The sequence below is a fragment of the Salvia hispanica genome, chromosome 4 (genome assembly GCF_023119035.1).
Source record: "Salvia hispanica cultivar TCC Black 2014 chromosome 4, UniMelb_Shisp_WGS_1.0, whole genome shotgun sequence".
Taxonomy (NCBI): Eukaryota; Viridiplantae; Streptophyta; class Magnoliopsida; order Lamiales; family Lamiaceae; genus Salvia; species Salvia hispanica.
The window spans coordinates 46400174-46427803 of record NC_062968.1 but is presented as its reverse complement, the minus strand read 5'-3'; the positions used below and the strand labels follow the sequence as shown (position 1 = coordinate 46427803).

The window sequence follows — 27630 nt, the reverse complement described above, 5'->3', positions numbered from 1 at the left end:
AATCAACGACAATACTGACAAGGCATGGTAGAATATTCATGCAATACATTTCTTCAAATTTCATCTAGTCTTTATTCCATTCAAAACCACCAATAAATAAAACAGCCGCTTTCTCTTACCACTTTTTGTAATACTAGAAAAACTCCTCATTATTTCATTCCATCCTCTCCCACACGTTTATATCAATATCTCTCCAATCTTGCTTTCTATATAAGTATAACATTCTGATTTCATTATTTCTTCTAAGATAAGAAAAATAAAAATGGATGAAATCGATATACCTCAATATTTCCTATGCCCAATTTCACTGCAAATCATGAGAGACCCCGTCACGACCGTCACCGGCATCACATACGACCGCGAAAGCATCGAGCAATGGCTCTCAACGGCGGAGAACTCCGTGTGTCCGGTGACGAAGCTGCCGATGTCGAAATCCGCCGGTTTGACGCCGAACCACATGCTCCGGCGGCTGATTCAGGCGTGGTGCATCGCCAATGCGAAGAGCGGGATCGACAGGATCCCCACTCCCAAGTCTCCTCTCCACCGCTCAGCCGTGCTCAAGCTCATCCGCGCCGTGGGCAGCCGCCGGAGCAGCGCCGAGAATATGGAGGCGCTGAGGAAACTAGACGGGCTCGCCAGCGACGTCGACGATGAGAATCAGCAGTGCTTGGCGGAGGCCGGCGCCGCGAAATCGATGATATCTTACGTGATGAGACGCTTCGACGACGGAAATCTCGCCGGCGTCGATCTCGCGCTGAGGATCCTGCGGCTGGTGTGGTCTCCGACGGCCGAGAACAAGCAGATCGTGGAGGAGAAACCCGACGTCCTTTTCCAATCGATTCTATGGATTTTGAATAGCAAATTGGAAGATTCACAAAAAACAGACGCGCTAATTCTGTTAAAAAACGCAGTAGAAATATCGAATTCGAGCTTTTTGGAGAAATTGAAGCCGGATTTCTTCAAAGAGATGGTGAGGATTTTGAGATTGAAATCGACAGCAGCGGCGGCGAAGAGAGCGGTTCTGAAAATCCTGATCGGGAGCTGCCCGGCGGGGAGGAACAGAGCGAAGATAGTGGAGGCGGGGGCGGTTTTCGAGGCGATCGAGATGGAGATGGGCGGCGGGGAGGAGAAGAAGACGACGGAGCTGATATTCAGCTTGCTGGCGCAGGTGTGCACGTGCGCGGAGGGGAGGCAGGAGTTTCTGAAGCACGCGGGGGGCGTGGGGATGGTGGCGAAGAGGCTGATGAGAGTGTCGGCGGCGACGGATGACAGAGGGATGTGTATATATGAGAGTATCGCGAGGTACTCGGGGACGAGGGCGGTGGTGGGGGAGATGCTGACGGTTGGAGGAGTCACCAAGCTGTGCATGATGATGCAGGCGGATTGTGATATGTATTTGAAGAAGAAAGCGAGGGAGATTTTGAAACTGCATTCTAAGGTGTGGAGTAATTCGCCTTGCATACAGCTTTATCTCTTCACAAGGTATTCTAGGTAGCTAAAAATCAAACTGTATATCTTCATCTCCAATAACTTTTTGATTTACTATATAATTTTCATCACTTTACTTTTGATTTTTGGATTTGTATGTTTAATTACTAGTACTACTCCATTCCCTCCATAGTAGTGGATGCATTTCTTTTCGGCACAAAAATTAAGAAAAAATGATGTGTAATGTATTTAGTGAGAGGAAAAAAGTAGAGAGAGAGAAAAGTAAGTAAAAGGAAAATGTATTGACTTTTACTAAAAGGGGAAATGACTCTAGTACTATAGAACATATCAAAATGGCAAAATGACTCCACTACTATCAAAATGGCAAAATGGCAAAATGACTTATTTGATGCGGCTAGAGATGGATTTGTAACTTCACCAATTTCCAGATATTGGTTATTTAGCCTTTTCAACTTCATTCATTACCAACTTTAATCATCTGAAATTTGGCTACAGTGAGTTCGAATAATTCAAATTATAAGATATTGAAACATTATAAATATTGTTAATGAAAAATGACACTGTCTCAATAATAAATAGTGTAATGTATGGTAAAAAAGTTTATAAAAATAATAATTAACTAAATTTGTGATACAGACTAAATAGTAAAAAAAATATTTATTTAGAGTATATCAATACAATTAATTAAATATGTCAACACAATTTAGTATTGACATTATATATGTATTATATTGACATAATATGATAGCTCCATTGACATTAAGGTGATTCTTGAAAAATATGAAAATTTAAGAATATTTTTCAAATTTTGACATCGGAACATATGCAAGTGAGATCTCGTTAGAATCCTTATAAAATTATCTTTAATTTGATATATGTTGTGTAAAAAAAATTAATTTAAATTGAGATAGTTGTAATCATTTAAAGTTTTCATATATTTTTTGAAAGTTAGTTAAAACAAACTTTTGGTCAATTGACATTAATACCCCTAATTGACATTTCTTGTGCATTACATTGATACTCATGGATGAATGATCTTGTGCATTGATTTCATGATCCAATGTCTATCATTTAGTTGTACTTAGCAATTTAGGACTGAGTTAGCAACATAACACACCCCGCTATAAGTATATGTCAAAAATTACTATTCGCATATATATTTCAAAACATATACGGAGTACAGGGCGTGATCAATTGCTAACTCAACCTTTAATTGCTAACTACAACTAATTTAAAATCATAAGATTTGTAGAGATCTAGTGGTGATAAGAAAACTACCAAATTAATGTTTTTGATCAAAATGTCAATATAGCGTATTAAACATGCCAATACGATTCATTGAATATGTCAACACAATTTAACATTGACATTGTATATGTGTTATATTGACATATTATGATAACTACATTGGCATTAAGCTGCTTCTCAAAAAATACATAAATTCAAGAATTTTTTTCAAATTTTGATATTGGAACATATGCAAGTGAGATCTCGTTAGAATCCTTATAAAATTATCTTTAATTTGATATATGTAGTGTAAAATAAAATTTAAATTGAGATAGATATAATTATTGAAAGTTTGGAGATATTTTTTAAAGTCAGTTATAACTAACTTTTGGTTAATTGACATTAATATCCTTAATTGATATTTTCAGTACATTGTATTGATATTTATGGATGAATGATCTTGTGCTTTGATTTTATGATCCAATGTCTATTATTTAGTTGTAGTTAGCAATTTAAGAGTGAATTAACAATATAACACACTCCTACATAGTACTATATAAAAAAATTACTCTGTGCGTATTAATTTTGTTTGGATGTATGTATTGAAGAATGTAAGATACTGATCATCTCTCTAATCTTATAAATTTTTTTCTGTAAAATAATTCATGCAGTAGAAAATAAAAATTAACAATTAATTAATAAAAAAGTTCGCAACAAATGAAGAGGAAAGGTTCATGAAATTATGCTGTGGATTCATCGTTTACTCACATTCAGGTCTTTTTTTCATATTGCAATTAACTCACAATTAATCTCTCACATTCAGGTCATAGTTTTGTCAAGTGTATATAGTCAACATTCCAAATATCACGCTTCCTCTTTTTGTTTATCAATTATCTTGATACTTAATAAGAATTGAATGTATTTCATAGCATAATAGGTATGCATTAGAAATTAAGTAAGTTCTAAAGGAATAGTCTTTGACGATGATGGCATTAACTGAAACTGAATAATTTTCTTCATCTGTCATTATGATGGCCCGTGGTGTTTTTAATATGACTAATTAAATTATTGAAAGTTCGATTGAGTTTTTCTTATGGTAGTACACAAAATGTGTCTATCCTATTGTGTAATATTTGTTGCGAACTCGCGACCCTTTACTATAGGAAAAACGAAAATAACATATGATGGATTTCCCATCTTAGACTTAATTTTAGTCTTTTATAATGAAAGCCAATATTTTAAAAATCCGACCGATATCAGTTCACGTTTCAACTGGTGCGACCGGTTAGGCAACAGGACACTAGGCTAGCTCAAAACCGAACTTTAGAGTTACGGTCGAATATTTATAACTGGATAAAAACCACAACCCGAGTAAGGTCCGAAATCCTCTGGGTTGATCTTTTACGTTGAGTGTGGCTTTTTTGTCTCACAACCATATCACATTTTGCGAAATTTGGGTCCATTTAATTGATCTTACTATTATATATGTCTCACTACAATGGGCTGATTTTAAAGCTACTAAATCACAAAGAACAACATTCAATCGAGGCTAATCTTTTACGTTGAGTGTGCGCTTTTTTGTTCCGATTTAACAACAGGGTGTTCAACTTCATTTTACTTTTAAATCTAAGTGAGTTTTCATATCACTGTATTTACGTTTCCGGAATTATATAGCCCAAATTTCATTACTCAATTTTAGGAAGCAAGGATTTTGTTGGATTTTGCAGTGTACAAACACACAATTTATGTTGTCCTTCAATAAGACTATGCTTGTTTACTTCACGCCCTCAAATGTTTATGGGCAATTACTTGGGCCGGATTGGACCTCTCCCATCGTTGTCTGGCCCCATTTCATGCCACCAATGTCCTCATATTTCAATTGCCATTTTGAAGGTTGGAGAGTGGAGACGATGTAAAGAGAACTTTCGGAGGAAAAAAAAATACAGTAATGTTACTTGTAATCAACATATATAGGCGGTGTTTGGTTTATAACTATATAAAATAGTAACAAGATATAATCTATGCTTAATTATGAGATTATTTAATATGAGGGGTTTGGCTATAACTGATTATCTCATGTTATTCAATTTCATGAACCAAACATAATAGTACAAAATTTAATCATATGATATAATCTTGCAAACCAAACACCCTCTGCTCTTTTAATAGAAGAGGTTAATTTATCATCATATGTTCGAAAATGACAAACTCATCATCAATCAGATAATTAGAAGACTTGAAGCGATCTAACTTGTTATAAGGGTATCGATTAGCACCAAATTCATAGTGCATATATGACGAAAAACATGCATATATTCATGTATCACCAACAAAATATAAATTTTTAATTACATTTGTTTACTTTAGCCGAAAGAAATGAAAAGGCAGAAGAAAAAAGAAGCTAAGAATTAGGATAAGAAGAGATCAAATGAGAAGGAATGCAAGAAGAATTCCTCCAAACCCTAGAATGCAATCTCAAAATGTCAGTAGCTCTCTCCTTGTTTCTATGAGTAGCCTCCAGCTGCAACACCAAGCACAGCTTGGCCACCACCCCAACCTCCAGCATCTCCTGCACAACCCTCCCACTCGCCCCATGCCTCGCAATCGACCCCAATATCTTCACCGCCCTCTCGCTCGCCGCGTTGGACACCCTCAGAATCTTCTTCGACACCACCGCCACCCCCGCCGCGTGCCTCACCACCTCCGCCCGCCCCTCCGCGCACCGGCAGATCTGCTCCAGCGCCGCCAGCGCCAGCTCGCACACCCTCCTCTCCCTCGTCTCCAGCAGCAGCTCGATCAGCACCCCCGCCGCGCCCCCCTCCACCGCCTTCACCCGGTTCCTCCCCCACGGGCAGACCTCCACCAGCAGCTTCAGCGCCGACCTCGTCGCCTCCGCCGAGATATCGTCGGCTATGATCCGCGACACGTGGCCGAACAGCTCGGGTCGGATCCCGATCAGGTGATCCGGATCCGCCACCGAGAATGCGGATTTCATTAAACTAACGGCATGGGAACGGGATTGGTAACTGCCGTTATCCATGACCTGCGTTAACGAATCTAAAAATCTGCCGTCGTTAAACGCCGTTAGTTTTTTCAAATCGGAATCGGACGGCTGGATCTTGTGTAGGATGTCGACGGCTTCGTCTCTGGCGGCGGCGTCGGAGTTTTCTCTGACGACGGCGGAGAGGAAGTCCACGGCGGCGGCCTGGAGGTGGAGGCGGCTGCTGTCGTCTCTGTAGGCGATGGATCGGAGGCGGCGCAGGCAGTGGAGCTTTGAATTAGGGGAGTTTTCAGCTTCGTCGAGGAGTTTGAGGATTTGGGGGCGGTCGACGGCGGGCTTGGGCGTGGGGATTCGGTCGACGGCGTTGAGAGTGCACCAGCCCTGGATGAGGCGGCGGAGCGTGTGGTTTGGGGTGAGGTCTGGGGAAGCAATGGGCTGTTTGGTGACGGGGCAAGTGACGTTTTTGCATATGAAGAGCCATTTCTCGATGTTTTCACGGTCGTAGGTTATGCCGCTTGGAATCGTCACCGGATCTTTCATCAGCTGCATTGAGATTGGACAAAGGAAGTAGCATGGGATATCGATCTCCATTTTCGGATTGAAGATTTTTGAAAATTGGATGAAGACACGAAGATGATAAGGTGGGTTATATATATATATATATATATGTGTGTGTGTGTGTGTGTGTGTGTGTGTGGAGAAGTGAGGTTCTGACCATCTCAAGTTGCGCTATGAGAGAAATTAATTTATGGGGATTAAGTCAATATTTAAATAGGAGAGAGACATATAGAGTTGATAATGGACTTTTTCCAAGAGAGTTGAAGAACTCAATGAAATTGAAAGAGGAGACTTTTTATTATCTTATGGGGTGTGAATTGTGATGAGTTAATGCATGATCGGTACATCGGTGTTGGTGTTTTTGCGTGGTTGGGCATGGAGGGATCTTCATTATGGGCCCTTTTTGACTTTCGAATTATTGTCTCACAATAATGATAAAGAAAAAAGATATAGAATAAACTAGCAATAAAATATAGTACTTGTAAATTTTAGTAAAACGAATATAACAATATTAATGATTTTATTTAATACTCAAATCACTTTACATTATAATTATTGGTATTTTAGTACTTATTCTAAAGAGAGATAATTATTTGATTAAAATGAAATGTACTCAATCTATTGATGATTTGACTCAAATTATACATAAGAAAAAAAAAATATTTTTTAGATAAATTCGTAAATGAATAAAATTTTATTTGAACGGACATCACTCAAAAAAATTATAGTCCTAGCATTATTTTCAGCACTTAAAGTAGCGTAGTTATTAAAAATCACGTGGTGGCAGCCGACACCCGCGGAAGTTCCGCGCCTTTCCCACCTTGGTTGCTTCGTTTTGGGTACCGGCTCGCGTTGACCTCTTGTGCTGCTCACATATTCTATTAAATATTTATAGAAATATGATTTATATTCTATATTTTACCTTCCTGTCAATATAGTATTCTTTATTAAATTCAAATACAAAGATGTCTATCCATGCACACGGAAAATCCTATATTATATTTATAACTTAAATTTTATTTTCTATATCTCATATATGCATGATCTAATTACTTACTGGCATCATAATTAATATGTACTCTAAAGTTTTATTCTGATTCTGTTATCAATTTAAGCAAAAATAAAATTGTTTTCTCAACAATATTTAATTGCTTTATTTGAACTGGTCGAACTCGATAAATTGAACTGGTGGCTGTCCCATTAAGATAAATCAATAGTATGATCATATAGTATATTCCAATGTTAAATCCATTAGATTATATACTCCCTCGGTCTATGATTAGGAATTTCATTTTTCCATTTTAGTTCGTCTATTAATAAATGTCTTATTTATTTTTAATATAAATAATAAATAAGTCCTATATCTAAGAGTATTAACCCTTTTCACTTACATTTTATAAAAAAGTGGGACTCGCATTCCACTATTTTTTTTTCTACATATATTCTTTTATAGAGTCTACACCGAATTAGAATGAGACTTCTAGACGGAGGTAGTATAAAATTATCAAGCTAAACAGTTTGTTTAACTAGTCTAAGTTTATTTACATGATGCACCAATGGCGTATCTAAAAATTGTGATTTTGAAAATGGTTCTAACTTAAAAAAATGTCTGCAAAAGTAGAAATAATTGGGACTCAATTACTTTATAGTTGGTGCATCTAAAATTTGTGATTTTGAAAATGGTTCAACTTAATAAAAAATTGTATGCAAAGGTAGAAATAATTGGGATTCATCATAGCTATAAAACTGCATTTCTTGATACACATATTCAAGGCTCTTGAGTCATGTGATATAGGACAAGGAGGTACTTATTTATTCGCAATTTTATGGATTATTATTGTATCAATGAAACTGAAATTAATCAAATTGCAACTTAATTGTAGGATCCTTCAAAATATGTTGATGTAACAAATAATTGAAGTGATCACCTTTTTTATGAGAAAGATTCAAGATTTCTAATAGAACTTTTTACCGGCTCCACATCTCGTTTGACTGCCGCGGGAGATGGACAGCAGTCATATTGATATGATATTAAACAACATAATTTATGACGGTATTGAAAGAGTGACCGACCAAGTAATTCATTGATCATATAAATAATTACTTGTGTTAACATATAATTCACCCACTTGCGAGATGTATTAAGAATATAGTAGACTTTGCCACATACAAGAGAGATCAATTTGAATCACTCCAAGTCTTATACGCTGACTTTTTTTAATTTGTATTTATATTTTGCATTTTTACATAGTAAAACACAAATAGCTTACAAGTTATGTTGCTAATACGGCCGGCAAAATAAATTATCACTACTAGTTCTCGTTCTCATTCTCGTTCACGTAATTAATTGTCAAAAACTGCTCAGGCCAAGGGAAAGGGACACAAATAGCTTACAAAACCGCATAAAATCAAGCCAACTTGTCCCCACATGGCCCTTTCCAGTAATCGATTTTATGCACAAGTTTTGGGTCGGGCTGGCTTGATTTTTGGTCCCTCGACTTGACTGGCGCCCTTTGGTGCCGATGGTCTCATTTTATAGTTGAGTCATTTTTCGAATATTCCACTCACAATGTATTTAGTACTACTAAGTTGTTGTTCATATTTTGAATTAGTCAGTAATTTGTTATCCAAAATTTATTGGATGATTTTTTTAAGGGGGTGGATGTTTAGAAAATGTCTTAAGTAGGTTTATTAGTCATAATTTAGATGTAGTTCTTCTTAGCTACGAATAATTCTTTGTGTACAAGAGCCAGAGCCTACTGCCCCGTCATTTTTATATGAACTATATATGATTATTTAGAGCATCTCCAACTGTGTTCTCCACGTGCTATTCATAGTTGTGGACCCGGCCCGGCCCACTTTTATTCATACTTTTATTATCTGCTCTTAGCTAAAGCAAACACCCACAACCCAAGCATTTATGGGTACCACTATTTTAAAATACAATTAATACAAACATTTCATTTATAATAAAACTTCGTCAAAAAACTCAAAAGTGGCATTACAAATTCTTAAAACATTAAAATTTATATAATTTAAATCCTAAAAATTTTAAAATATATAAAAAATTACACGATTTCAAATTGAGAAAAATGTTTTAGAGATAGTGTGAGTTTGATTTAAAATTTGGGGGATGAATGGAGGTATTTATAGATAATTTAAATGAATATGGGATAAAAATAAAAATTTTGAAAAAAGGGTCCTAAGCAATTCAATTTTTTGAAAAAAATTTCAAATTTTTTGAATTTTTTAATAAATTTAAAAAATTAAAAAATCCATTATATCGATACCCACTCGCGAAAGGGGCAAGTGGTCCATCGCAGATCGCGCTCTCCCCTGCAAGAGCACGTCTGTGCCGTCGGCACGAGTACAACAGCGAGTTCGCGCTTGGCTGTACCGTCGGCACGAGCATAGCTCTTAACTAAAGCTGCGTCGGAGATACTCTACTTATGTGATGCACTAATTTTCAGCCGAAATCGGAATATCTTCTTAACAGAGAGGTGGATTCTTATCTTAGGCTTAGTAAATTTGATTGAAATTACACTTTCGGCCGGACAATTACTTATAATAATAACACCACTATCACTCAAGAATGAAGAGTCAAATTACGCAGCTTAGCACACTTTTCATTTAACAGATAGTAGATCGAAATTGTGGATACGTTGAGATGTGATTTTAGAAGAAAAACTAATTACTGCCTGTCTTAATAAAAATGAATCGTTTTTTTTTTAAATTATCCTACTAAACATAAAATATTTCCTAAAATGTATATAACATCATCTCTATTTTTTCCTCTATCCATCGTATTTTACTCTTTTTTCATTAACCAAATGTTTAAACATTTATTAGGACGGAGAGAGTTTTTGATTGATGACACGGTTTTATCTTGCAATTGAAAAATATGAAATGGACCTAAAACGGATACTACTAAAATAGGAGTATGCTATTACTTCACACGGGGCCGGATAAAGACCGTTGTCTCCAGATTCTGCGGTATCTACAAGAACAACATCCGCTGATGGATGACGTCAAAGAATTGCCATTCTAGTAGTACTCCCAGAACGGTCTTTTCCTGGTTTTTAAGTACTGGGAGTCCTTTCTGGTCTTGAAGGATTCCACTAAGTTCTAGCAAAGGAGGGCTCGGATGAGGCTCGGTATCCAAGGCACCTAAAGTAGCAGCAGCGGTTTCATCGATCCCAGCGACGATGTCGATGAGGTGCCTCCCCCAGCTCCCCGCCACCGGCATTCGATGGGCCACAAAACGGTAGTGCGGATGTCGAGAGGAGCTTCCAGTGGGTCCATGGAAGTCCAATCGGGCGCCGCCAATTCGGATCTTTCCCAAAGCATCGAGATGCAAGCGTTGGAGCGACGCAACCAACCCCAAAGTAAAAAATGAGTTATTTATCATTGTTCAGACGATGAAGCACCTTATGGGGTTGCCAGTGGATGACGATGCTTAGGGTTCTAGGGATGCCGCTGGAGATGTTGTAGGGGATGATGGGGAGGACTCCGACGAGTGGGTCGGGTGGCATGTTGAAGCTTGAAGAATGTTGTTTTTTTCTTAAATTGTAGGGGAATTTTTTTTTATTTTTTTATTTTAATGAAATATGTTTAAGTTTTCCTCTTTTTTTGTTCAATTAATGTCATAATTGTTGCTTTAATTAAAATAAATAAAATGGGAGGCGTACAAACTTATCAATTGAAATTTCCAATTTTCTAACCGAACAAACGGAAAAGGTGACTGCTTACGACAAAGTAGAAACTTCCATCTCTTATCTTATTGCAACTACAAAAACTCAAAGCTGAAACCTTTGTATCCTGTGATCCACAGTCGTCACATTTAATTATTCTTCCCACCCTTCTCACTCCACCTTTAAAATTACAATACACAGTAAAACAACAAAATGGCCACCGCGAATATGATTCTCAAGATCAAGCTGCTGCTTCTCTCTCTCTTTCATCTCCGATCCCAACCCAGTGAGTCCACGTTTCTTCATTCTCGATAATTTTCTGGGCTTTTTTACGAGTTCAATTCTGACGGGTTTTAAGAAATTTGGCTAGTTTTAGGGTTGAATTTTGGAAATTTGATTAGTTTGAGCTTATAAAAGTTTGAATCTTGAGAAGTTTATTGAGAGCTACGAATGAACAAGGGCTTTAGATCATTTTAGGGAGTGGTTAATGTGTTTATTGGAGCATTAATGCTGCATCGTAGCAAAGAAATGTGTATGTTTAATCAATAATTTGAGCAATGAGTGAAGTGAATTGATCTCCACTTATTTGATCGAATTAAGGTCCGCCCTTTCTGCTGAAACGCTACTCGTATAAAGATATAAAGAAGGCGACAGATGGATTTAGGAGAGTTGTCGATAACTCCTCTCAAGAGGTCTTATAAGGCCAAGTTTCTAAATGGGCGTGTTGGAGTAGTGAGAGAGGTCAAGTTATTGGATGATGACCAACTTTCCTTTTCATATGAAGTCCAACTCTTGGGGCGTCTGCATCACCGCCACATTCTCGCGCTTTATGGCTTTTCGACTGGACCTAAGCGGTATTCACCTTCATCACATTATTGCTTGTATCTATTTAAGAGTAGCTGACTGTTGATTTTAAATGAATTTTTGAGTCTTAGTATGGAAAAATGTATGTATGTCTGTGTTGAGAGATTTAATCTTAGTTTTTGGTTGGATATGTATGGATGGAATGAGTTCTAGATTGTGAAGGCCTATATAGCTAATTGCTGATCTAAATGAAATTTTAGAGTCTTTCAGCATTACCTCGTATCGTTTCAGGTTCCTAGTGTTCGAAAACATAGAAAGTGGAAGCTTAAAGGAGCACCTCTCTGGTAATTTTGCAGCAAAATGATTCTGTTCTTCTCCAGTTCTCCCTTTTTCATTTTGTCATCCTTTTCAGATCCATTGAAGACTCCCTTGAACTGGCGAACGAGGCTCAAAATAGCGGTTGGCATAGCTGCTGCTGTGGTTTGTTCTCAAAATCACATCACCTTGTGTTACACCTTTTAAACCATGGTTAATCATCATAGACTGCTCGCAAAGAACTTGTCGTTCTCGACAAGAGCATCGTTCAAAAGTATTGGATCGCATAAACCTTATTGCATTATCTCACATCACTATGCAGGAATATCTGCAATTTTTCTGTGATCCACCAGTTTATCGCGTCTCTATAAGCTCAAGCACCATAATGTTGGATGAAAATTTCACACCAAAGGTAGCTAGCTACGCACACCTTCTTGATAGACGACTGCACGAGAGAAACTAAGTCAGATCAACAAAAGTAACCATTGATTCCACTTGTTGCTGCAGATCTCAGACATTAGCCTATCCAGTGCTGCTGAAAATCCGACCTCTTCCCGTGGTCCAGAAGGTACTGCTAAGTCTAGTTGCCTACACAGCTCAAAATCTTGAGTCCCTGACATTCTTCGAGTGCAGAGTGTAGAGACGAGTGCTGCAGAAACGTCATCTTCCAACTCGGGCTGGTGATCCTGGAGCTCATCACGGGCCAGTCATCAGATAAGGGTGGTGTTGATTTGGCACAGTGGGTTCAAGAACCGTGTTTCTTGAGTTCGATACACAAAATGATAGATCCTGATCTTGGTAATAGCTATGATGCAAGAGAGCTCAATGGCCTTCTCAATGTTGCAAGATTGTGCATAAGATCTATAGATGAGACTAGAATATACACCCCTCAAATTTTGTGGTATTTGCAGAAAAAGATAGGCATCACAAGAAAATGAAAGCATGTGATTTAGTTTAGCATGCCATATTCATTTTTTTACATTGTAAACTTTTTTCTTTATATTCCTAGGCTATATACTATCGCTCACCACTCTTCAAACTAGACTGTCAACATTTTGTATACACCCTTTGTAGTTTGTACTTCATCCGTTCCTTGTTAATAGAAATATTTCTTTTTAGCATAGAGTTTAAAAATAATATGTTAAATGGATGGTGAATAAAGTAAGAGAGAATCAAGTAAGAAACATGAAGAGAGAATAAAGTAAAAAAAAGAGTTATTTTTTGCCAAAAACAAAAATGACTCATTTATCTTGGAATTTCTAAAATAGAAAAATGACTAATAGCGTGGAATGGAGAGGGAGTAGTATTTAATTTTGAGTTTTGTGGTCAAAATCCAACTGCAATATTGGAAAGCCTGAATTTCATAAAGCCATCCGCATCTCTGTCTCTTATCCGTTTCTTAACCGTCTCATCTCTTCACTATTCATGGGCTCCACTGTACTTTTCACCTCATCTCTTAAACTAAGAGACAACATCTGCATCTCTCCATCTCTTAACCATCTCATCCCTTAACTATTCATTCAATTTCATTTTTTATTTTTATTTCCAACAAATTCAATTAATATTTCATTGAAATATTAAATTAATACTAATAATTCATTAAATCATTAAAAACCACAAAAATTACAACATCCGAAAATACGAAAAATACATAATTGAAATCCTATGGAATATATTTAATTTTAATTTTAATTTTTTAATTTTTTATTTTTATTACAATATTGAAAAATACAAAAATTAAAAATTACAATATTTTAATTTATTTTAATTTTAAATTTTCCTAATTTAAAAAAAAACAAAAAAAAAACATTTTAAACGGATATAAACGACGCCCACTAGTGGGCCGGCGAGTGGGCGTCACGCACGAACCGAAGCACGCCACGTCGCCAAGGAGCGTGTCTCGCCAGCTCGAGGCCGGCCTCTTCGGGACGCGACACGCGACGAGACGGCTCGTCTCTTCGGGACGAGATGCATGCCGCATCGCCGTCTCGATGCGGTCTCGTCTCGCTGAGACGAGATAGGGACCGCATCGAGACGCGATGCGGATGCCCAATAAATGCTAGCACGGATGCCCAATAAATGCTAGCAAAGGAGTACTACATAATTGGTCTCCGATTGTATGAAAAAATTTGGTACTACATGAAATAGGTGAACTTGACTTTTGTGGCCATCTATATCATCCTATAGGCTATAGTTAATGATACATCCTTGGATCCTCTTTGGTACTCTAGATTTAACATCGATATTTATACAATCAAAGGCATTACAAAATTAATGATATAGTACTATCAAATAAATATTTATTTCACACATCAACCCAAGTATGTCGAATAAGCACATATTTATATGTTACTTATGGTAATAAGTTAATAATAGTTGCTATGTCTCTAGTCTTCATTTTCGTTTTATAGTCAACAAATGGCATAAAAAGTTCGCTGTTTAAATAACTCCCGACTAGCTACTACACATTTATATGCACCTCTGACTATCTGAATCTATAATTTGTTTTTTATGGTGCTGAAAATGAGATTGATGTCTGTACATATATCGCCTTATTTGAGCATGATATTATCACAGGAACAAATATTCATTATACTTGGGATTTGTTTGAACTGGAGTTTATATTTTATTTATATAAGAGCATAATCATCTTGCAACAATATTTTTCATGGTTTTTTAATTCCATTTATGGTATTTGAATTGATAATATATTATCTTAGTCTTAAATAATATATGTTTGATATGCTATATACTACTTTCTCTATCCACGAATAGGAGTTACGTTTACTTTTTTTGCACTTGTTTTATAAAGTAGAGTGAAGTTCAAAAATGGTCCCTGGACTATGAGTTTATCTCGAAAATGGTCCCTGGACTTTAAAAATATCACCAATAGTCCATGGACTAAGGGTTAATATCAAAAACGGTCCTTTTACACTATTTCGGGACGAAAATGCCCTTCTGAGGGGTTTTGGGAGGGTTTGGGCAGTTTGACCTTTTTTACAATTTTAGCATTTTAAATCTGATATTATTCCAGTTATGTACTAAATCGATATTATTTCAAAATTATCATTCTTCTTCCCTTTTGTCATCCTTCACTTTGTTTCTTTATTTCAATATTAGATTAATGTTACAAAATTAAATTTTAAATTTCAGTTTTTAAATATCAATAATTTTTTTTTAATTATAAAAATTATTAAATAACAAAAATTAATAGTCATAATAAATATTTGATAGTGTCTAATATTTAATCAATAAGATATGGCAACGCCTTAGTTTTAATCAATATTTAATAGCTTTATTCATAAATAGATCATTTAACACGATTTATTCTGAAATAAATATGCATCTAATGTAAGACTAATACTCCATAATTTTCGTTTATTAATTTGAAAAAAATCAAAATGACTAGAAAATTTCAACAAAAATACTCCTATATAAAATTTTTAGTCAACTTCATAATATTCAATCACAAGCAATTATAACAACCGAACGAAGGCTAAATATAATAGCTCTTATTTTTCCATCATGATTAATATTATTTTTTTGTACTTCTTCAATTCAGCTGAATATTATATTAAATAATAAAAATTAATAGTTTTAATCAATATTTACAGTTTCCATGAATTAATAGTTTTAATTAAAAAAATTTATTGATATTTAAAAATCAAAATTTAAAATTTAATTTTATAAATTAAATCTAATATTGAAATAAAGAAACAAAGTGAAGGATGACAAAAGGGAAGAAGAATGATAATTTTGAAATAATATCAGATTTAGTACATAACTGAAATAATATCAGATTTAAAATGTTAAAAGTGTAAAAAGACCAAATTGTCCAAACCCCCCAAAACCCCTCAAAAGGGCATTTTCGTCTCGAAACAGTGCAAAAGGACCGTTTTTGATATTAACCCTTAGTCCAGGGACTACTGGTGATATTTTTAAAGTCCAGGGACCATTTTCGCGATAAACCCATAGTCCAAAGACTATTTTTGAAGTTCACTCTATAAAGTAAGAGAGAATTCTTGTCTACATTATTATCTCTCTTACTTTACCATTTCTCCACTTTATCTATTTATCATTTTTATAAAACAAGTGCAAAAAAGTAAACAAGGACTCCTATTCTTGAACGGAGGGAGTACCACATTATAGTGTGAAATTCCAAAACTATCCTCTGACATTTTATAGTGTATTGAATCTGAAGGCTATTGTATCGCTGAATTTTTGTTAATAGTAATACACCTTTCTCTTGCCCTAATACAATGGGCCTTTGCCCTATGAATGGGCCACACAGAATATTTATATGGCAATTCAAACACTAAATTGGGTAAGTAAATACCTTTTAAATGTTCCTATCTTCAAACACACCCTAAGAGCATCCACAGTGGTGGACGAGCTCGCGGATGAGCGACCGGCGAGCCGCTCGTCCGTCGCGCTCGTCCACCATTAGGCGCGGCGAGCGCCTTGCGGACGAGCGCTCGTCCATCGTTTTTTGCGATCATCCTCGCGCTCGTCCACCACTGTGGGTCCCTGACGGACGAGCGCACGGATGTCCGTGAATTTTTTATTTTTTTAATACTCTATATATACGGCTCATTGCACTTCATTTCATTTGCACCACTTATTTTTACGAGTTTCTCTCTCTACTTTCATTTCTGATCAAGATAACATGGCTGCATTTCCTTTGTATTCGTGTCGAAATTTAATTCCGTATTTGTGAATTTGTGAATTTGTTTGTTGGGATGTCCTAGTGTTTGTCCACTATTGCGTTGTTGATGTCCTTATAACGTGACATGAGGTGTTTTTGGAATGTTCTGGTGCTAGTATGTGGGACATCCATAGCACTCTGGATGCTCTAAAAAGTAAAGGGCTTTTATTATCAAATATAAAGCGATGGCCTAATTTCTTGATTTGGCAAACTAAATTCTCTTTCATATTTGAAAATCATACTTTTGGCAGAACAGCTATTTTTTCATAAATAGATAAATACTAACAGTCCTTAATTAGATTCATTAGCGGTATATTTGAATGTACTTTCTAGGTCTAATAGGACTAAATATGCAACAACATTGAAGTATATATAATGGATTTCAGAAATATGTAATATTGGAAGGATAATGAAATTCAAGTGTGGATTAGTTCACATTCATATAAGTTCAAGAACTGGTCTACGCTACGGTCTACCAGAATTAATTAAAATTGACTCATTTTGTGGCGTATTAGAGCATCTCTAAGAGCATCTCCAAAGAGAGAGGTAAATAGAGAGGTAAACTAATATAACTACCATATTTACTTCTTCTTCATGAAAAAATATTCTCCAAGGAGAGAGGTATTTGAGAAGGTATTATACCTTTTTTTTCATTTTGAAGAGGTATTTTTACCTCACCATTGATGGAGAGGTAAAATCGTATAACCACCATATTTACCTTCTTTTCATAAAAAATCATTCTCCAAGGGGGAAGGTATTTGAGAAGGTATTACACTTTATGTTTTTTTAATGCTTTTATACTATTATTTTATTTTTTTTAAATGATATACCTTTCTATATACCTTTTATCTTTGGAGTTGATTGATTTTTAGAAAGGTATATTGCACTTTTTGAGAAGGTATAAACATGATATACCCTTTTTATTTACGTTCTCACCTTGGAGTTGCTCTAAGGGAAGAGGGTAAATGGAGATGTAAACTAATATAATTACCATATTTATCTTTTTCTCATGAAAAATCATTCTCCAAGGAAAGAAGTATATGAGAAGGTATTATACCTTTTCCTATTTTGAAGAGGTATCTATGGAGAGGTAAAATCTTATAACTACCATATTTGTCTTCTTTTCATAAAAAACCTTCTCCAAGAAAAAGGTATATAAAAAGGTATTACACTTTATATTTTTAATGCATTTTGTACTACTATCTTTTCTCATTGGAATGTGCTACTTTTTAGAGAAATATATTTTACTTTTTAAGAAATAAATACATAATTTCCTATATACCTTCTCACCTTGGAGATCCGTAGTCAGTTGGTACTTAAAATTAAAAAGTCACTCCGCTCGGTTTCAAGAATATTTATAAAAACAAGTTGATATACCGTTTTTTTCTTTTTGGGTACAGTTAGCATTTTGTATAATTGCTAAAGTGATTGCCCACCAAGTTCATTTTATTTTAGTACTATTAAATTAAAATAACGTCATCGTCTTCGATTTGTTTTCTGTTTTAAATAATTTATACAGTTTGCTTGTGGTCTTTTCGTTGCCCAAACTTCCCACCCAAGATTAGAATACTTATTTTTGTGATGTCCTGATGATGTATTCACAATCTTTGCATTTTATTTTTCATAGTTATAATGAAATCTTACTAATCTAAAGTGACAGTTTGGTGAAAAGACTTTAATATCCTTTTTGGAGGGAAAATGAAAGATGATGTGTAATAGACTGATAAATAAAAAATTGTTCCGAAAACATTTTCTACAGTTTGAGATGACCTTTCCATATTCCCAATTGGCGTATGCGAGAAGTTTTGTAGTATCTATCCCTATATAGTCATTCTAAGAGGTTGAGTGGAAGAAAAAGAAGATAAATTGTTAGACAAAATAATTGTCCAATACAATTAGAGGCAATGAATTTCCAAACAAGATTTACATCTCTATAAGCACCATTTACAAGTTAAAAGAAGAGTATTACAACAACAAAAAATTAAATCTTGAAGAAAGTTGAGTCAAAGCCAAGACGCCGGTGGAAGGATTGTCGGCGAGGTAGGGAGGTCGAGAGAGGAGGCAGGTGGTGCGGGCGGCGATTCAAGGCCGGCGAGGCAGGGCGGTCGAGAGAGGAGGCAGGCGTAATCGAGAGCAGGGAAGGGGAGAGTATTGCGCTGGGCCGCCGGCGTGGTTCCTTGAGGGAGGAAGAAAAAGATCCACCTCGATCTGACGACAATTTTTTAGAAAATTTTGAAGCCTAAGATTACGTTTGGGCAATTGTGATAAATTTACAGAAAGAATAATTGGGAAGGAAGGGATAAAGGAGGCGTGTGAAATGAAATGTTAATGTGTGCATTTGTAATTTTATTTTCATTAATTGTGCGTTTATTATTGCATATTAATGGGGTGGGTGGATTGGTTCATGCTTCAAGATTGTTTAAATTTTAGTTTCATTGGTTATTATTTTTATTAATAATTAAATTTTTTATTGGAGTGAAAATAGCAAAATATCTAAATTAAGAGTATTTTTTGATGGAATAAAAATAAAACATCATTAATAAAAAAATGAAGATGTTTATTGATTTTAAGCGTAAACGAGTAATACTAAATACTACTCCCTCCGTCCCAGATTTATAGTCACATTTAGTTATGACACGAGTTTTAAGGAATTGGTGGAGTGTGTAATTAATGAAATGAGAGGTGGAGTGTGTAATAAATGAAATGAGATGGTGGAGTGAGATGCTGGAGTGTGTAATAAATGAAGTGAGTTGGTTGAAGGTGGATTCCTTTTTGACTTTTTTGTTTTTTATTTTTGTTTTGATTTATTTTAATGTCGATAATGGCATTTGGGTGTAATTTTAGTGAATAATGGGGTAAAATTTTATGTCCAAATATGGAAAGTTCTAAATGTGACTATAAAGGTGAGACGAAGTTTTATAGCAAAATGTGACTATAAATCTGCGACGGAGAGAGTACTCCGTATGGTCTAATAGAAGAAACTTATTCGATTGTCCCTTGCCACTTCAATTTAATTTTGAAAAGACCAAGATTGACCATAAAATTATCACGTGGGGTGTGACTATATAGAATTAGAAGTTGTAATAGTAGAGATTATAGAACAGATTTTTTAATTGATAACATAGTCATTACTTTTTGAATAGTAGTAGTGTGTTTTAGTGCAAAAAGTCAGTTTTATAAAATATTACTACAATAAGTTATAACCATTGAAATTAATAACCATATGAGATCATAATTGCATATTGATAGTTACTCTATTTTATTATTATCATGTTGTTTTATCATAACCGGTTTTATGTTATTGAACATTAAGAGTGATTAATTATTTTATGTTAATATTATGAATATATAATTTTTAAAAAATGTGATTACTTTGTAGTAGGATCCAAACATGTTGTATCCAAACTTATAAATTTTGTATAACTTCTTAATATAAAGAATAATGTGAATTGTCACATTATTATTTTTACTCTATTTAGATTATAAATTAAAATTTTATATGTATTTCATTCATTAGAGAGTAGTAAATTTTTTTTTTGAATGAATTCATATTTTCTATATATTTATTATATTTTGTATCAATTATTTGAAACTCTTATGTCCTGTGCATAGCACAAGTGTAAATACTAGTACGATATAAAGACAAACTACATGATGGCATACTTTTTGATTAATTAAATCAGGACAATTGATATTGGTAACTTTTCAGTGTTTTTGTCCACGTAACAACAAAAGATGTTTTGTGATTAGGATTTGTCGCATTTTCATAGTGAAACTGTAACTCCATCGATTCGATCACTTCGTATTAGGGGTGACAAATCGTGCATATTGTGTCGTTATCGTGCCGACACGATAACGACACGACACGATAACAACAAACACGAACACGACCCGTTAAGAAAACTCCAAATACGAACACGAACACGACACGCTACCCTCGGACACGATGTGATATCCTAACCCGAATCATACATTAATTTGTATAATTGTATAATCTTTATTATTATTAGATAGCAACTGAGAATTATAGAAGAGTTACTTAATAAATTACGAGATATCTTCTTATATAATTGAAATGTACAACGTACATATACGTAAGATTAGTATTTATTAAGTATATAAATATAGGTATGTACTCCATTAGACTTTATAATTATGAAAATATATATTAATTAGTGAATGTGTGACTACGTGAGTAGTATATATATATATAGAGTAGTGATATGTGGCAAATGCCCCTTAAGTATATAACTAGAGAACAAATCACAGCCACAAGATTAAGAAAATCAAGGGCTAGTTTTAACACATGTGATTTTCGAATTTAAAGGAGAAATCAGTTCACTCTAACACAAATTTACTTCACTATACAAGGCGGGGGTATAATGGACATTTCTCTAATAAAATTAGGTTAACAATTTTAATTACGCAAATCAATCGATCCCGCCTTCACTGTTCTTCCCGTCGTCTCCATCCATCGTCGCCGTCTTCTCGTTCCTGCAATCGCCGCCGTTTCCATCCATCGCGTCTGCAATCGCCGTCGCCTTCATCCATAGTCGAACAATGAATCCAAATCAGAAAGATTTTTCAAAATGCAAGTTGTTCTACTAGTTTATGATTTAGATTTCTCATTCTAATTTAGATTTAGTTTTAGAATAAAAGTTAGTTTTGAGAATTCTGCAAATTCAAACATATGAACATCTGCCTGATGGGGCGGACATCAACACCACAATTGATAGATTCTGTAGCAATCTAGAAGATGAGATTAAACAAATTCCGTATTTCAAGTGGGTCGACGTAGATTTGGTAAATATTGAATATAAAAGATTCTTTGTTATATTCACTGTTGTTTTTATTCTGAAATTGTTATCATCTTTGTAGGTGTTCTTTCCAATTTGTGCTGCGGAACATTACTACACCATATGCTTTAGATTTAGCACTAAAAGCATAGTGGTGATTGACAATTCAAAGAATGGTAGTGATGAGGACATCACAATCAATTATGGTAGCATACCTGAAACTGTGGTAAGTATACATGATATATAGTGAAGTATTTTGTGATTACAGTGAACTAGAATACTCTTTACAGTGAACTACCTCTGATATTCATGATAATATATTGCAGAGAATGTATTTTTGTCATTATTTGACAAAAATGGGTTATCACGTGCAATGCAAATCAATAAAGGATGTTACCATAAAGAGGCTAAAAATGTCTTGGAGAACAACATCAAATGCAGAAGATTGTGGAGTTTTTTTGATGAGACATATGGAATGTTATTATGGTGAGCGGGAACAAGATTGGAAATGTGGATTATCTACAAGGAGCAAGGGAATACTCCAAAGACTAAGAGCAAAGTATTGCAGCGCATTAATGTTGTCAGAAATAAACCATGAGTCATTAAAAAACATGGTAACAACATCAAAGCATTATAAAGAATGTGAGAAAAACATGGACATAGATGTGGAAAACATGATTGTAAACTTCAAGCGTTCATGAACTATTGTACAAAACTTCATTTAAATTCAATAGTTAGTTCCTATTTACTGTCGAGCTATTTACTTCACTATATGCACAATATAGTTCACTATATGCACAATATACTTCACTATATACACAATGCACATCATTGGAGTGAAGTAAAACAAAGCTAGAGTGAAGTATTACAGTGTTAGAGTGAAGTGTCTGTTTATCCATGCTTGTAGTGCTCTGTAATTCCATTTCAGTGAAGTAAAACATGGTTAGAGTGAAGTACAACATGGTTAGAGTGAAGTAAAACATGGTTAGAGTGAAGTGTCTCATCTATGCTTGCAGTGCTTTGTTTTTCCATTTCAGTGAAGTAAAACATGGTTAGAGTGAAGTATTCCAGTGTTTGAGTGAAGTGTCTGTCATTTATGATTGTAGTGCTCTGTAATTCCATTTCAGTGAAGTAAAACGTGGTTAGAGTGAAGTAAAACATGGTTAGAGTGAAGTGTCTGTCATCTATGCTTGTAGTGCTTTGTTTTTCCATTTCAGTGAAGTAAAACAAGGCTAGAGTGAAGTATTCCAGTGTTAGAGTGAAGTGTCTGTCATCTATGATTGTAGTGCTCTGTAATTCCATTTCAGTGAAGTAAAACATGGTTAGAGTGAAGTGTCTGTCATCTATGCTTGTAGTGCTTTGTTTTTCCATTTCAGTGAAGTAAACCATGGTAAGAGTGAAGTAAAACAAGGCTAGAGTGAAGTATTCCAGTGTTAGAGTGAAGTGTCTGTCATCTATGATGGTAATGCTTTGTTTTTCCATTTCAGTGATGTAAAACAAGGCTAGAGTGAAGTATTCCAATGTTAGAGTGAAGTATTTGTCATCTATTCTTGTTTATTACACGATAATCAATATTACATCACTATAAATGAACCAAAACATGTAATAAGCGAACTAAAGACTTGTAAGCAGTAAAACGAACACAAATAAAATTGAATTTATTCGCAATTGAGCTTAACATAAAAACAAAGTTTGAATTGAGATAAAAATCACTCAAAAGTGTAATAAAAATGAGTCATTGGTGCTCTAAAAAGGCTACAAAGTGAACTGTTTCTTTCCAAATACTCACTGCCTCTGTTTTGCCTTCTCATTCACCTTTTTGCAGTTCCTGGAATCATGGTGTCCAATCACATGACAATTTCCACACTTTCGGCCTGGTTTCATTGCTAACTTCATTGCCGACTCCTTCTTGGATTTTCTCCTACTACCACTTCCCTTTGTACTGACAACATTAGGAGGATGAACTTCAATAATGTTTGGAACTTGTGAGCCATAGAAATTCTCAATCAATGCTCTCTTCTCTGTCGAAGACAGAACAACACTTCCGAGAAGCTGCTTCTTACCTTCTTCAATAATTGCAGTAAATGCATTGATTTGGTCAATGTTCCCTTCAATACTTTGTGCTATTTCAAAGAATAATGCATACAAGTTTTTAAATGCAATCTTCTTCTCGTCCACAACAGAGAGTATTTCTTCATCATCACAAAAGCCTCCATGTATTGGCTTCACAAACTGTGACTTCAACCATCTCCATCCACGCAAATTCTCGGGTATCAACTTAACAAACTTATATTTCAACACACAAAGTATATGGCTGCACAATAGACCAAGTCTCTCAAACTTTTTACATCCACACAAATAGGTGTCATCGCCAATGGAGTAAGTCATTGTCCATGAGTTTGAATCCTTGTCATTTATGTTATATACTTCATTCTCTCTATTGGTAGACATTCCTAGAGTTGAACAAGACAAAGAGAAACATGCATAAACTATCTCCTCTTGAATTGCATTAAAAGCACTACCACTATATATTGTTGACGCATGTTTCTCAATTTCCAATTCTGTTCGCAATATAGGCACTTTTGTTGAATCATAGTATTCAAGCTTTGCGCTATTACTTCTCTGAGCCTCCAAAGCATGGTTATAGTTCATATAAAATAGCATAAGGTTAGCCCGACACTTTGAGTACCTTTTAAAGAAGCTATTCTGTGATTCAGACAAAGATGTTGTCTTTATCAACGAGCTCATCGGAAAATCACGGAAAAAGGCTGGAACCCAAAACTTTCTAGATGCAAACATTGATGAAAACCAGTCATTATTGGCCAGCCCATATCTTTCCATTATAGCATGCCAAGATTCTTCAAATGCATCAGGCTCTATCAACTCCGACCAAACACATGCATTCAATTCCTTCTTTAGTTCTTCACTACCAAGCATGTTCTTTGGCAATTTGTCAGCAACTTTATTCATTATATGCCACATGCACCACCTGTGTCTCGTACTAAGAAGAACCTCTGCAATAGCAACTTTCATTCCTAAATCTTGGTCGGTTACGAAAGACTTAGGAATGAAAGTTGCTATTGCAGAGGTTCTTCTTAGTACGAGACACAGGTGGTGCATGTGGCATATAATGAATAAAGTTGCTGACAAATTGCCAAAGAACATGCTTGGTAGTGAAGAACTAAAGAAGGAATTGAATGCATGTGTTTGGTCGGAGTTGATAGAGCCTGATGCATTTGAAGAATCTTGGCATGCTATAATGGAAAGATATGGGCTGGCCAATAATGACTGGTTTTCATCAATGTTTGCATCTAGAAAGTTTTGGGTTCCAGCCTTTTTCCGTGATTTTCCGATGAGCTCGTTGATAAAGACAACATCTTTGTCTGAATCACAGAATAGCTTCTTTAAAAGGTACTCAAAGTGTCGGGCTAACCTTATGCTATTTTATATGAACTATAACCATGCTTTGGAGGCTCAGAGAAGTAATAGCGCAAAGCTTGAATACTATGATTCAACAAAAGTGCCTATATTGCGAACAGAATTGGAAATTGAGAAACATGCGTCAACAATATATAGTGGTAGTGCTTTTAATGCAATTCAAGAGGAGATAGTTTATGCATGTTTCTCTTTGTCTTGTTCAACTCTAGGAATGTCTACCAATAGAGAGAATGAAGTATATAACATAAATGACAAGGATTCAAACTCATGGACAGTGACTTACTCCATTGGCGATGACACCTATTTGTGTGGATGTAAAAAGTTTGAGAGACTTGGTCTATTGTGCAGCCATATACTTTGTGTGTTGAAATATAAGTTTGTTAAGTTGATACCCGAGAATTTGCGTGGATGGAGATGGTTGAAGTCACAGTTTGTGAAGCCAATACATGGAGGCTTTTGTGATGATGAAGAAATACTCTCTGTTGTGGACGAGAAGAAGATTGCATTTAAAAACTTGTATGCATTATTCTTTGAAATAGCACAAAGTATTGAAGGGAACATTGACCAAATCAATGCATTTACTGCAATTATTGAAGAAGGTAAGAAGCAGCTTCTCGGAAGTGTTGTTCTGTCTTCGACAGAGAAGAGAGCATTGATTGAGAATTTCTATGGCTCACAAGTTCCAAACATTATTGAAGTTCATCCTCCTAATGTTGTCAGTACAAAGGGAAGTGGTAGTAGGAGAAAATCCAAGAAGGAGTCGGCAATGAAGTTAGCAATGAAACCAGGCCGAAAGTGTGGAAATTGTCATGTGATTGGACACCATGATTCCAGGAACTGCAAAAAGGTGAATGAGAAGGCAAAACAGAGGCAGTGAGTATTTGGAAAGAAACAGTTCACTTTGTAGCCTTTTTAGAGCACCAATGACTCATTTTTATTACACTTTTGAGTGATTTTTATCTCAATTCAAACTTTGTTTTTATGTTAAGCTCAATTGCGAATAAATTCAATTTTATTTGTGTTCGTTTTACTGCTTACAAGTCTTTAGTTCGCTTATTACATGTTTTGGTTCATTTATAGTGATGTAATATTGATTATCGTGTAATAAACAAGAATAGATGACAAATACTTCACTCTAACATTGGAATACTTCACTCTAGCCTTGTTTTACATCACTGAAATGGAAAAACAAAGCACTGCAATCATAGATGAGACACTTCACTCTAACCATGTTTTACTTCACTCTAACCATGTTTTACTTCACTCTTACCATGTTTTACTTCACTGCAATCGAAAATCAAAGCACTACAATCATAGATGACAGACACTTCACTCTAGCCTTGTTTTACTTCACTCTAACCATGTTTTACTTCACTGAAATGGAATTACAGAGCACTACAATCATAGATGACAGACACTTCACTCTAACACTGGAATACTTCACTCTAGCCTTGTTTTACTTCACTCTTACCATGGTTTACTTCACTGAAATGGAAAAACAAAGCACTACAATCATAGATGAGACACTTCACTCTAACCATGTTTTACTTCAGTCTAACCATGTTTTACTTCACTCTTACCATGTTTTACTTCACTGAAATGGAATTACAGAGCACTACAAGCATGGATAAACAGACACTTCACTCTAACACTGTAATACTTCACTCTAGCTTTGTTTTACTTCACTCCAATGATGTGCATTGTGTATATAGTGAAGTATATTGTGCATATAGTGAACTATATTGTGCATATAGTGAAGTAAATAGCTCGACAGTAAATAGGAACTAACTATTGAATTTAAATGAAGTTTTGTACAATAGTTCATGAACGCTTGAAGTTTACAATCATGTTTTCCACATCTATGTCCATGTTTTTCTCACATTCTTTATAATGCTTTGATGTTGTTACCATGTTTTTTAATGACTCATGGTTTATTTCTGACAACATTAATGCGCTGCAATACTTTGCTCTTAGTCTTTGGAGTATTCCCTTGCTCCTTGTAGATAATCCACATTTCCAATCTTGTTCCCGCTCACCATAATAACATTCCATATGTCTCATCAAAAAAACTCCACAATCTTCTGCATTTGATGTTGTTCTCCAAGACATTTTTAGCCTCTTTATGGTAACATCCTTTATTGATTTGCATTGCACGTGATAACCCATTTTTGTCAAATAATGACAAAAATACATTCTCTGCAATATATTATCATGAATATCAGAGGTAGTTCACTGTAAAGAGTATTCTAGTTCACTGTAATCACAAAATACTTCACTATATATCATGTATACTTACCACAGTTTCAGGTATGCTACCATAATTTAAAAACAACAGTGAATATAACAAAGAATCTTTTATATTCAATATTTACCAAATCTACGTCGACCCACTTGAAATACGGAATTTTTTTAATCTCATCTTCTAGATTGCTACAGAATCTATCAATTGTGGTGTTGATGTCCGCCCCATCAGGCCGTTGTACAACTGTATACAGCTGAAAGATGAGACAAGTCAAATCTGGATATAAATAATTCACTATAGTGAACATATAGTGAAGTAAACATGCTTTATAATGAACATATACCATCAGTTCATTTTTCAAAATTTATACTATTCTTACACATAGGTATGTTGTAAAAAACAGG

At 35.2% G+C, this 27630-nt stretch overlaps 5 protein-coding genes across 6 annotated transcripts; 3 read left to right on the top strand and 2 right to left on the bottom strand.

Moving 5' to 3' along the window:
* The first annotated feature begins 262 nt into the window (after nt 1–262).
* Nucleotides 263–1573, top strand: LOC125217527 (E3 ubiquitin-protein ligase PUB24-like). Its single transcript, XM_048119046.1, has one exon. The coding sequence runs from the start codon at nt 263–265 to the stop codon at nt 1493–1495; it is 1233 nt and encodes a 410-aa protein (XP_047975003.1). The 3' UTR covers nt 1496–1573.
* A 3372-nt stretch (nt 1574–4945) lies between these two features.
* Nucleotides 4946–6384, bottom strand: LOC125220048 (E3 ubiquitin-protein ligase PUB23-like). The gene has a single exon (XM_048122163.1). The coding sequence runs from the start codon at nt 6266–6268 to the stop codon at nt 5078–5080; it is 1191 nt and encodes a 396-aa protein (XP_047978120.1). The 5' UTR covers nt 6269–6384; the 3' UTR covers nt 4946–5077.
* A 4664-nt stretch (nt 6385–11048) lies between these two features.
* On the top strand, nt 11049–13163 carry LOC125219776 (probable receptor-like protein kinase At1g49730). Of its 2 annotated transcripts, none has more exons than XM_048121836.1 (7): nt 11049–11212; nt 11711–11780; nt 12022–12074; nt 12143–12210; nt 12368–12457; nt 12553–12613; nt 12679–13163. In XM_048121836.1, the coding sequence occupies exons 1-7, from the start codon at nt 11140–11142 to the stop codon at nt 12981–12983; spliced, it is 720 nt and encodes a 239-aa protein (XP_047977793.1). In that variant the 5' UTR covers nt 11049–11139; the 3' UTR covers nt 12984–13163. The 2 variants fall into 2 exon arrangements, with proteins under 2 accessions (XP_047977793.1, XP_047977792.1); XM_048121835.1 differs by having other exon boundaries at nt 11053–11212; nt 11527–11780.
* A 10168-nt stretch (nt 13164–23331) lies between these two features.
* Nucleotides 23332–24579, bottom strand: LOC125221217 (protein FAR1-RELATED SEQUENCE 5-like). Its single transcript, XM_048123345.1, has one exon. The coding sequence runs from the start codon at nt 24577–24579 to the stop codon at nt 23332–23334; it is 1248 nt and encodes a 415-aa protein (XP_047979302.1).
* A 34-nt stretch (nt 24580–24613) lies between these two features.
* On the top strand, nt 24614–25861 carry LOC125221216 (protein FAR1-RELATED SEQUENCE 5-like). The gene has a single exon (XM_048123344.1). The coding sequence runs from the start codon at nt 24614–24616 to the stop codon at nt 25859–25861; it is 1248 nt and encodes a 415-aa protein (XP_047979301.1).
* Nucleotides 25862–27630: the final 1769 nt, after the last annotated feature.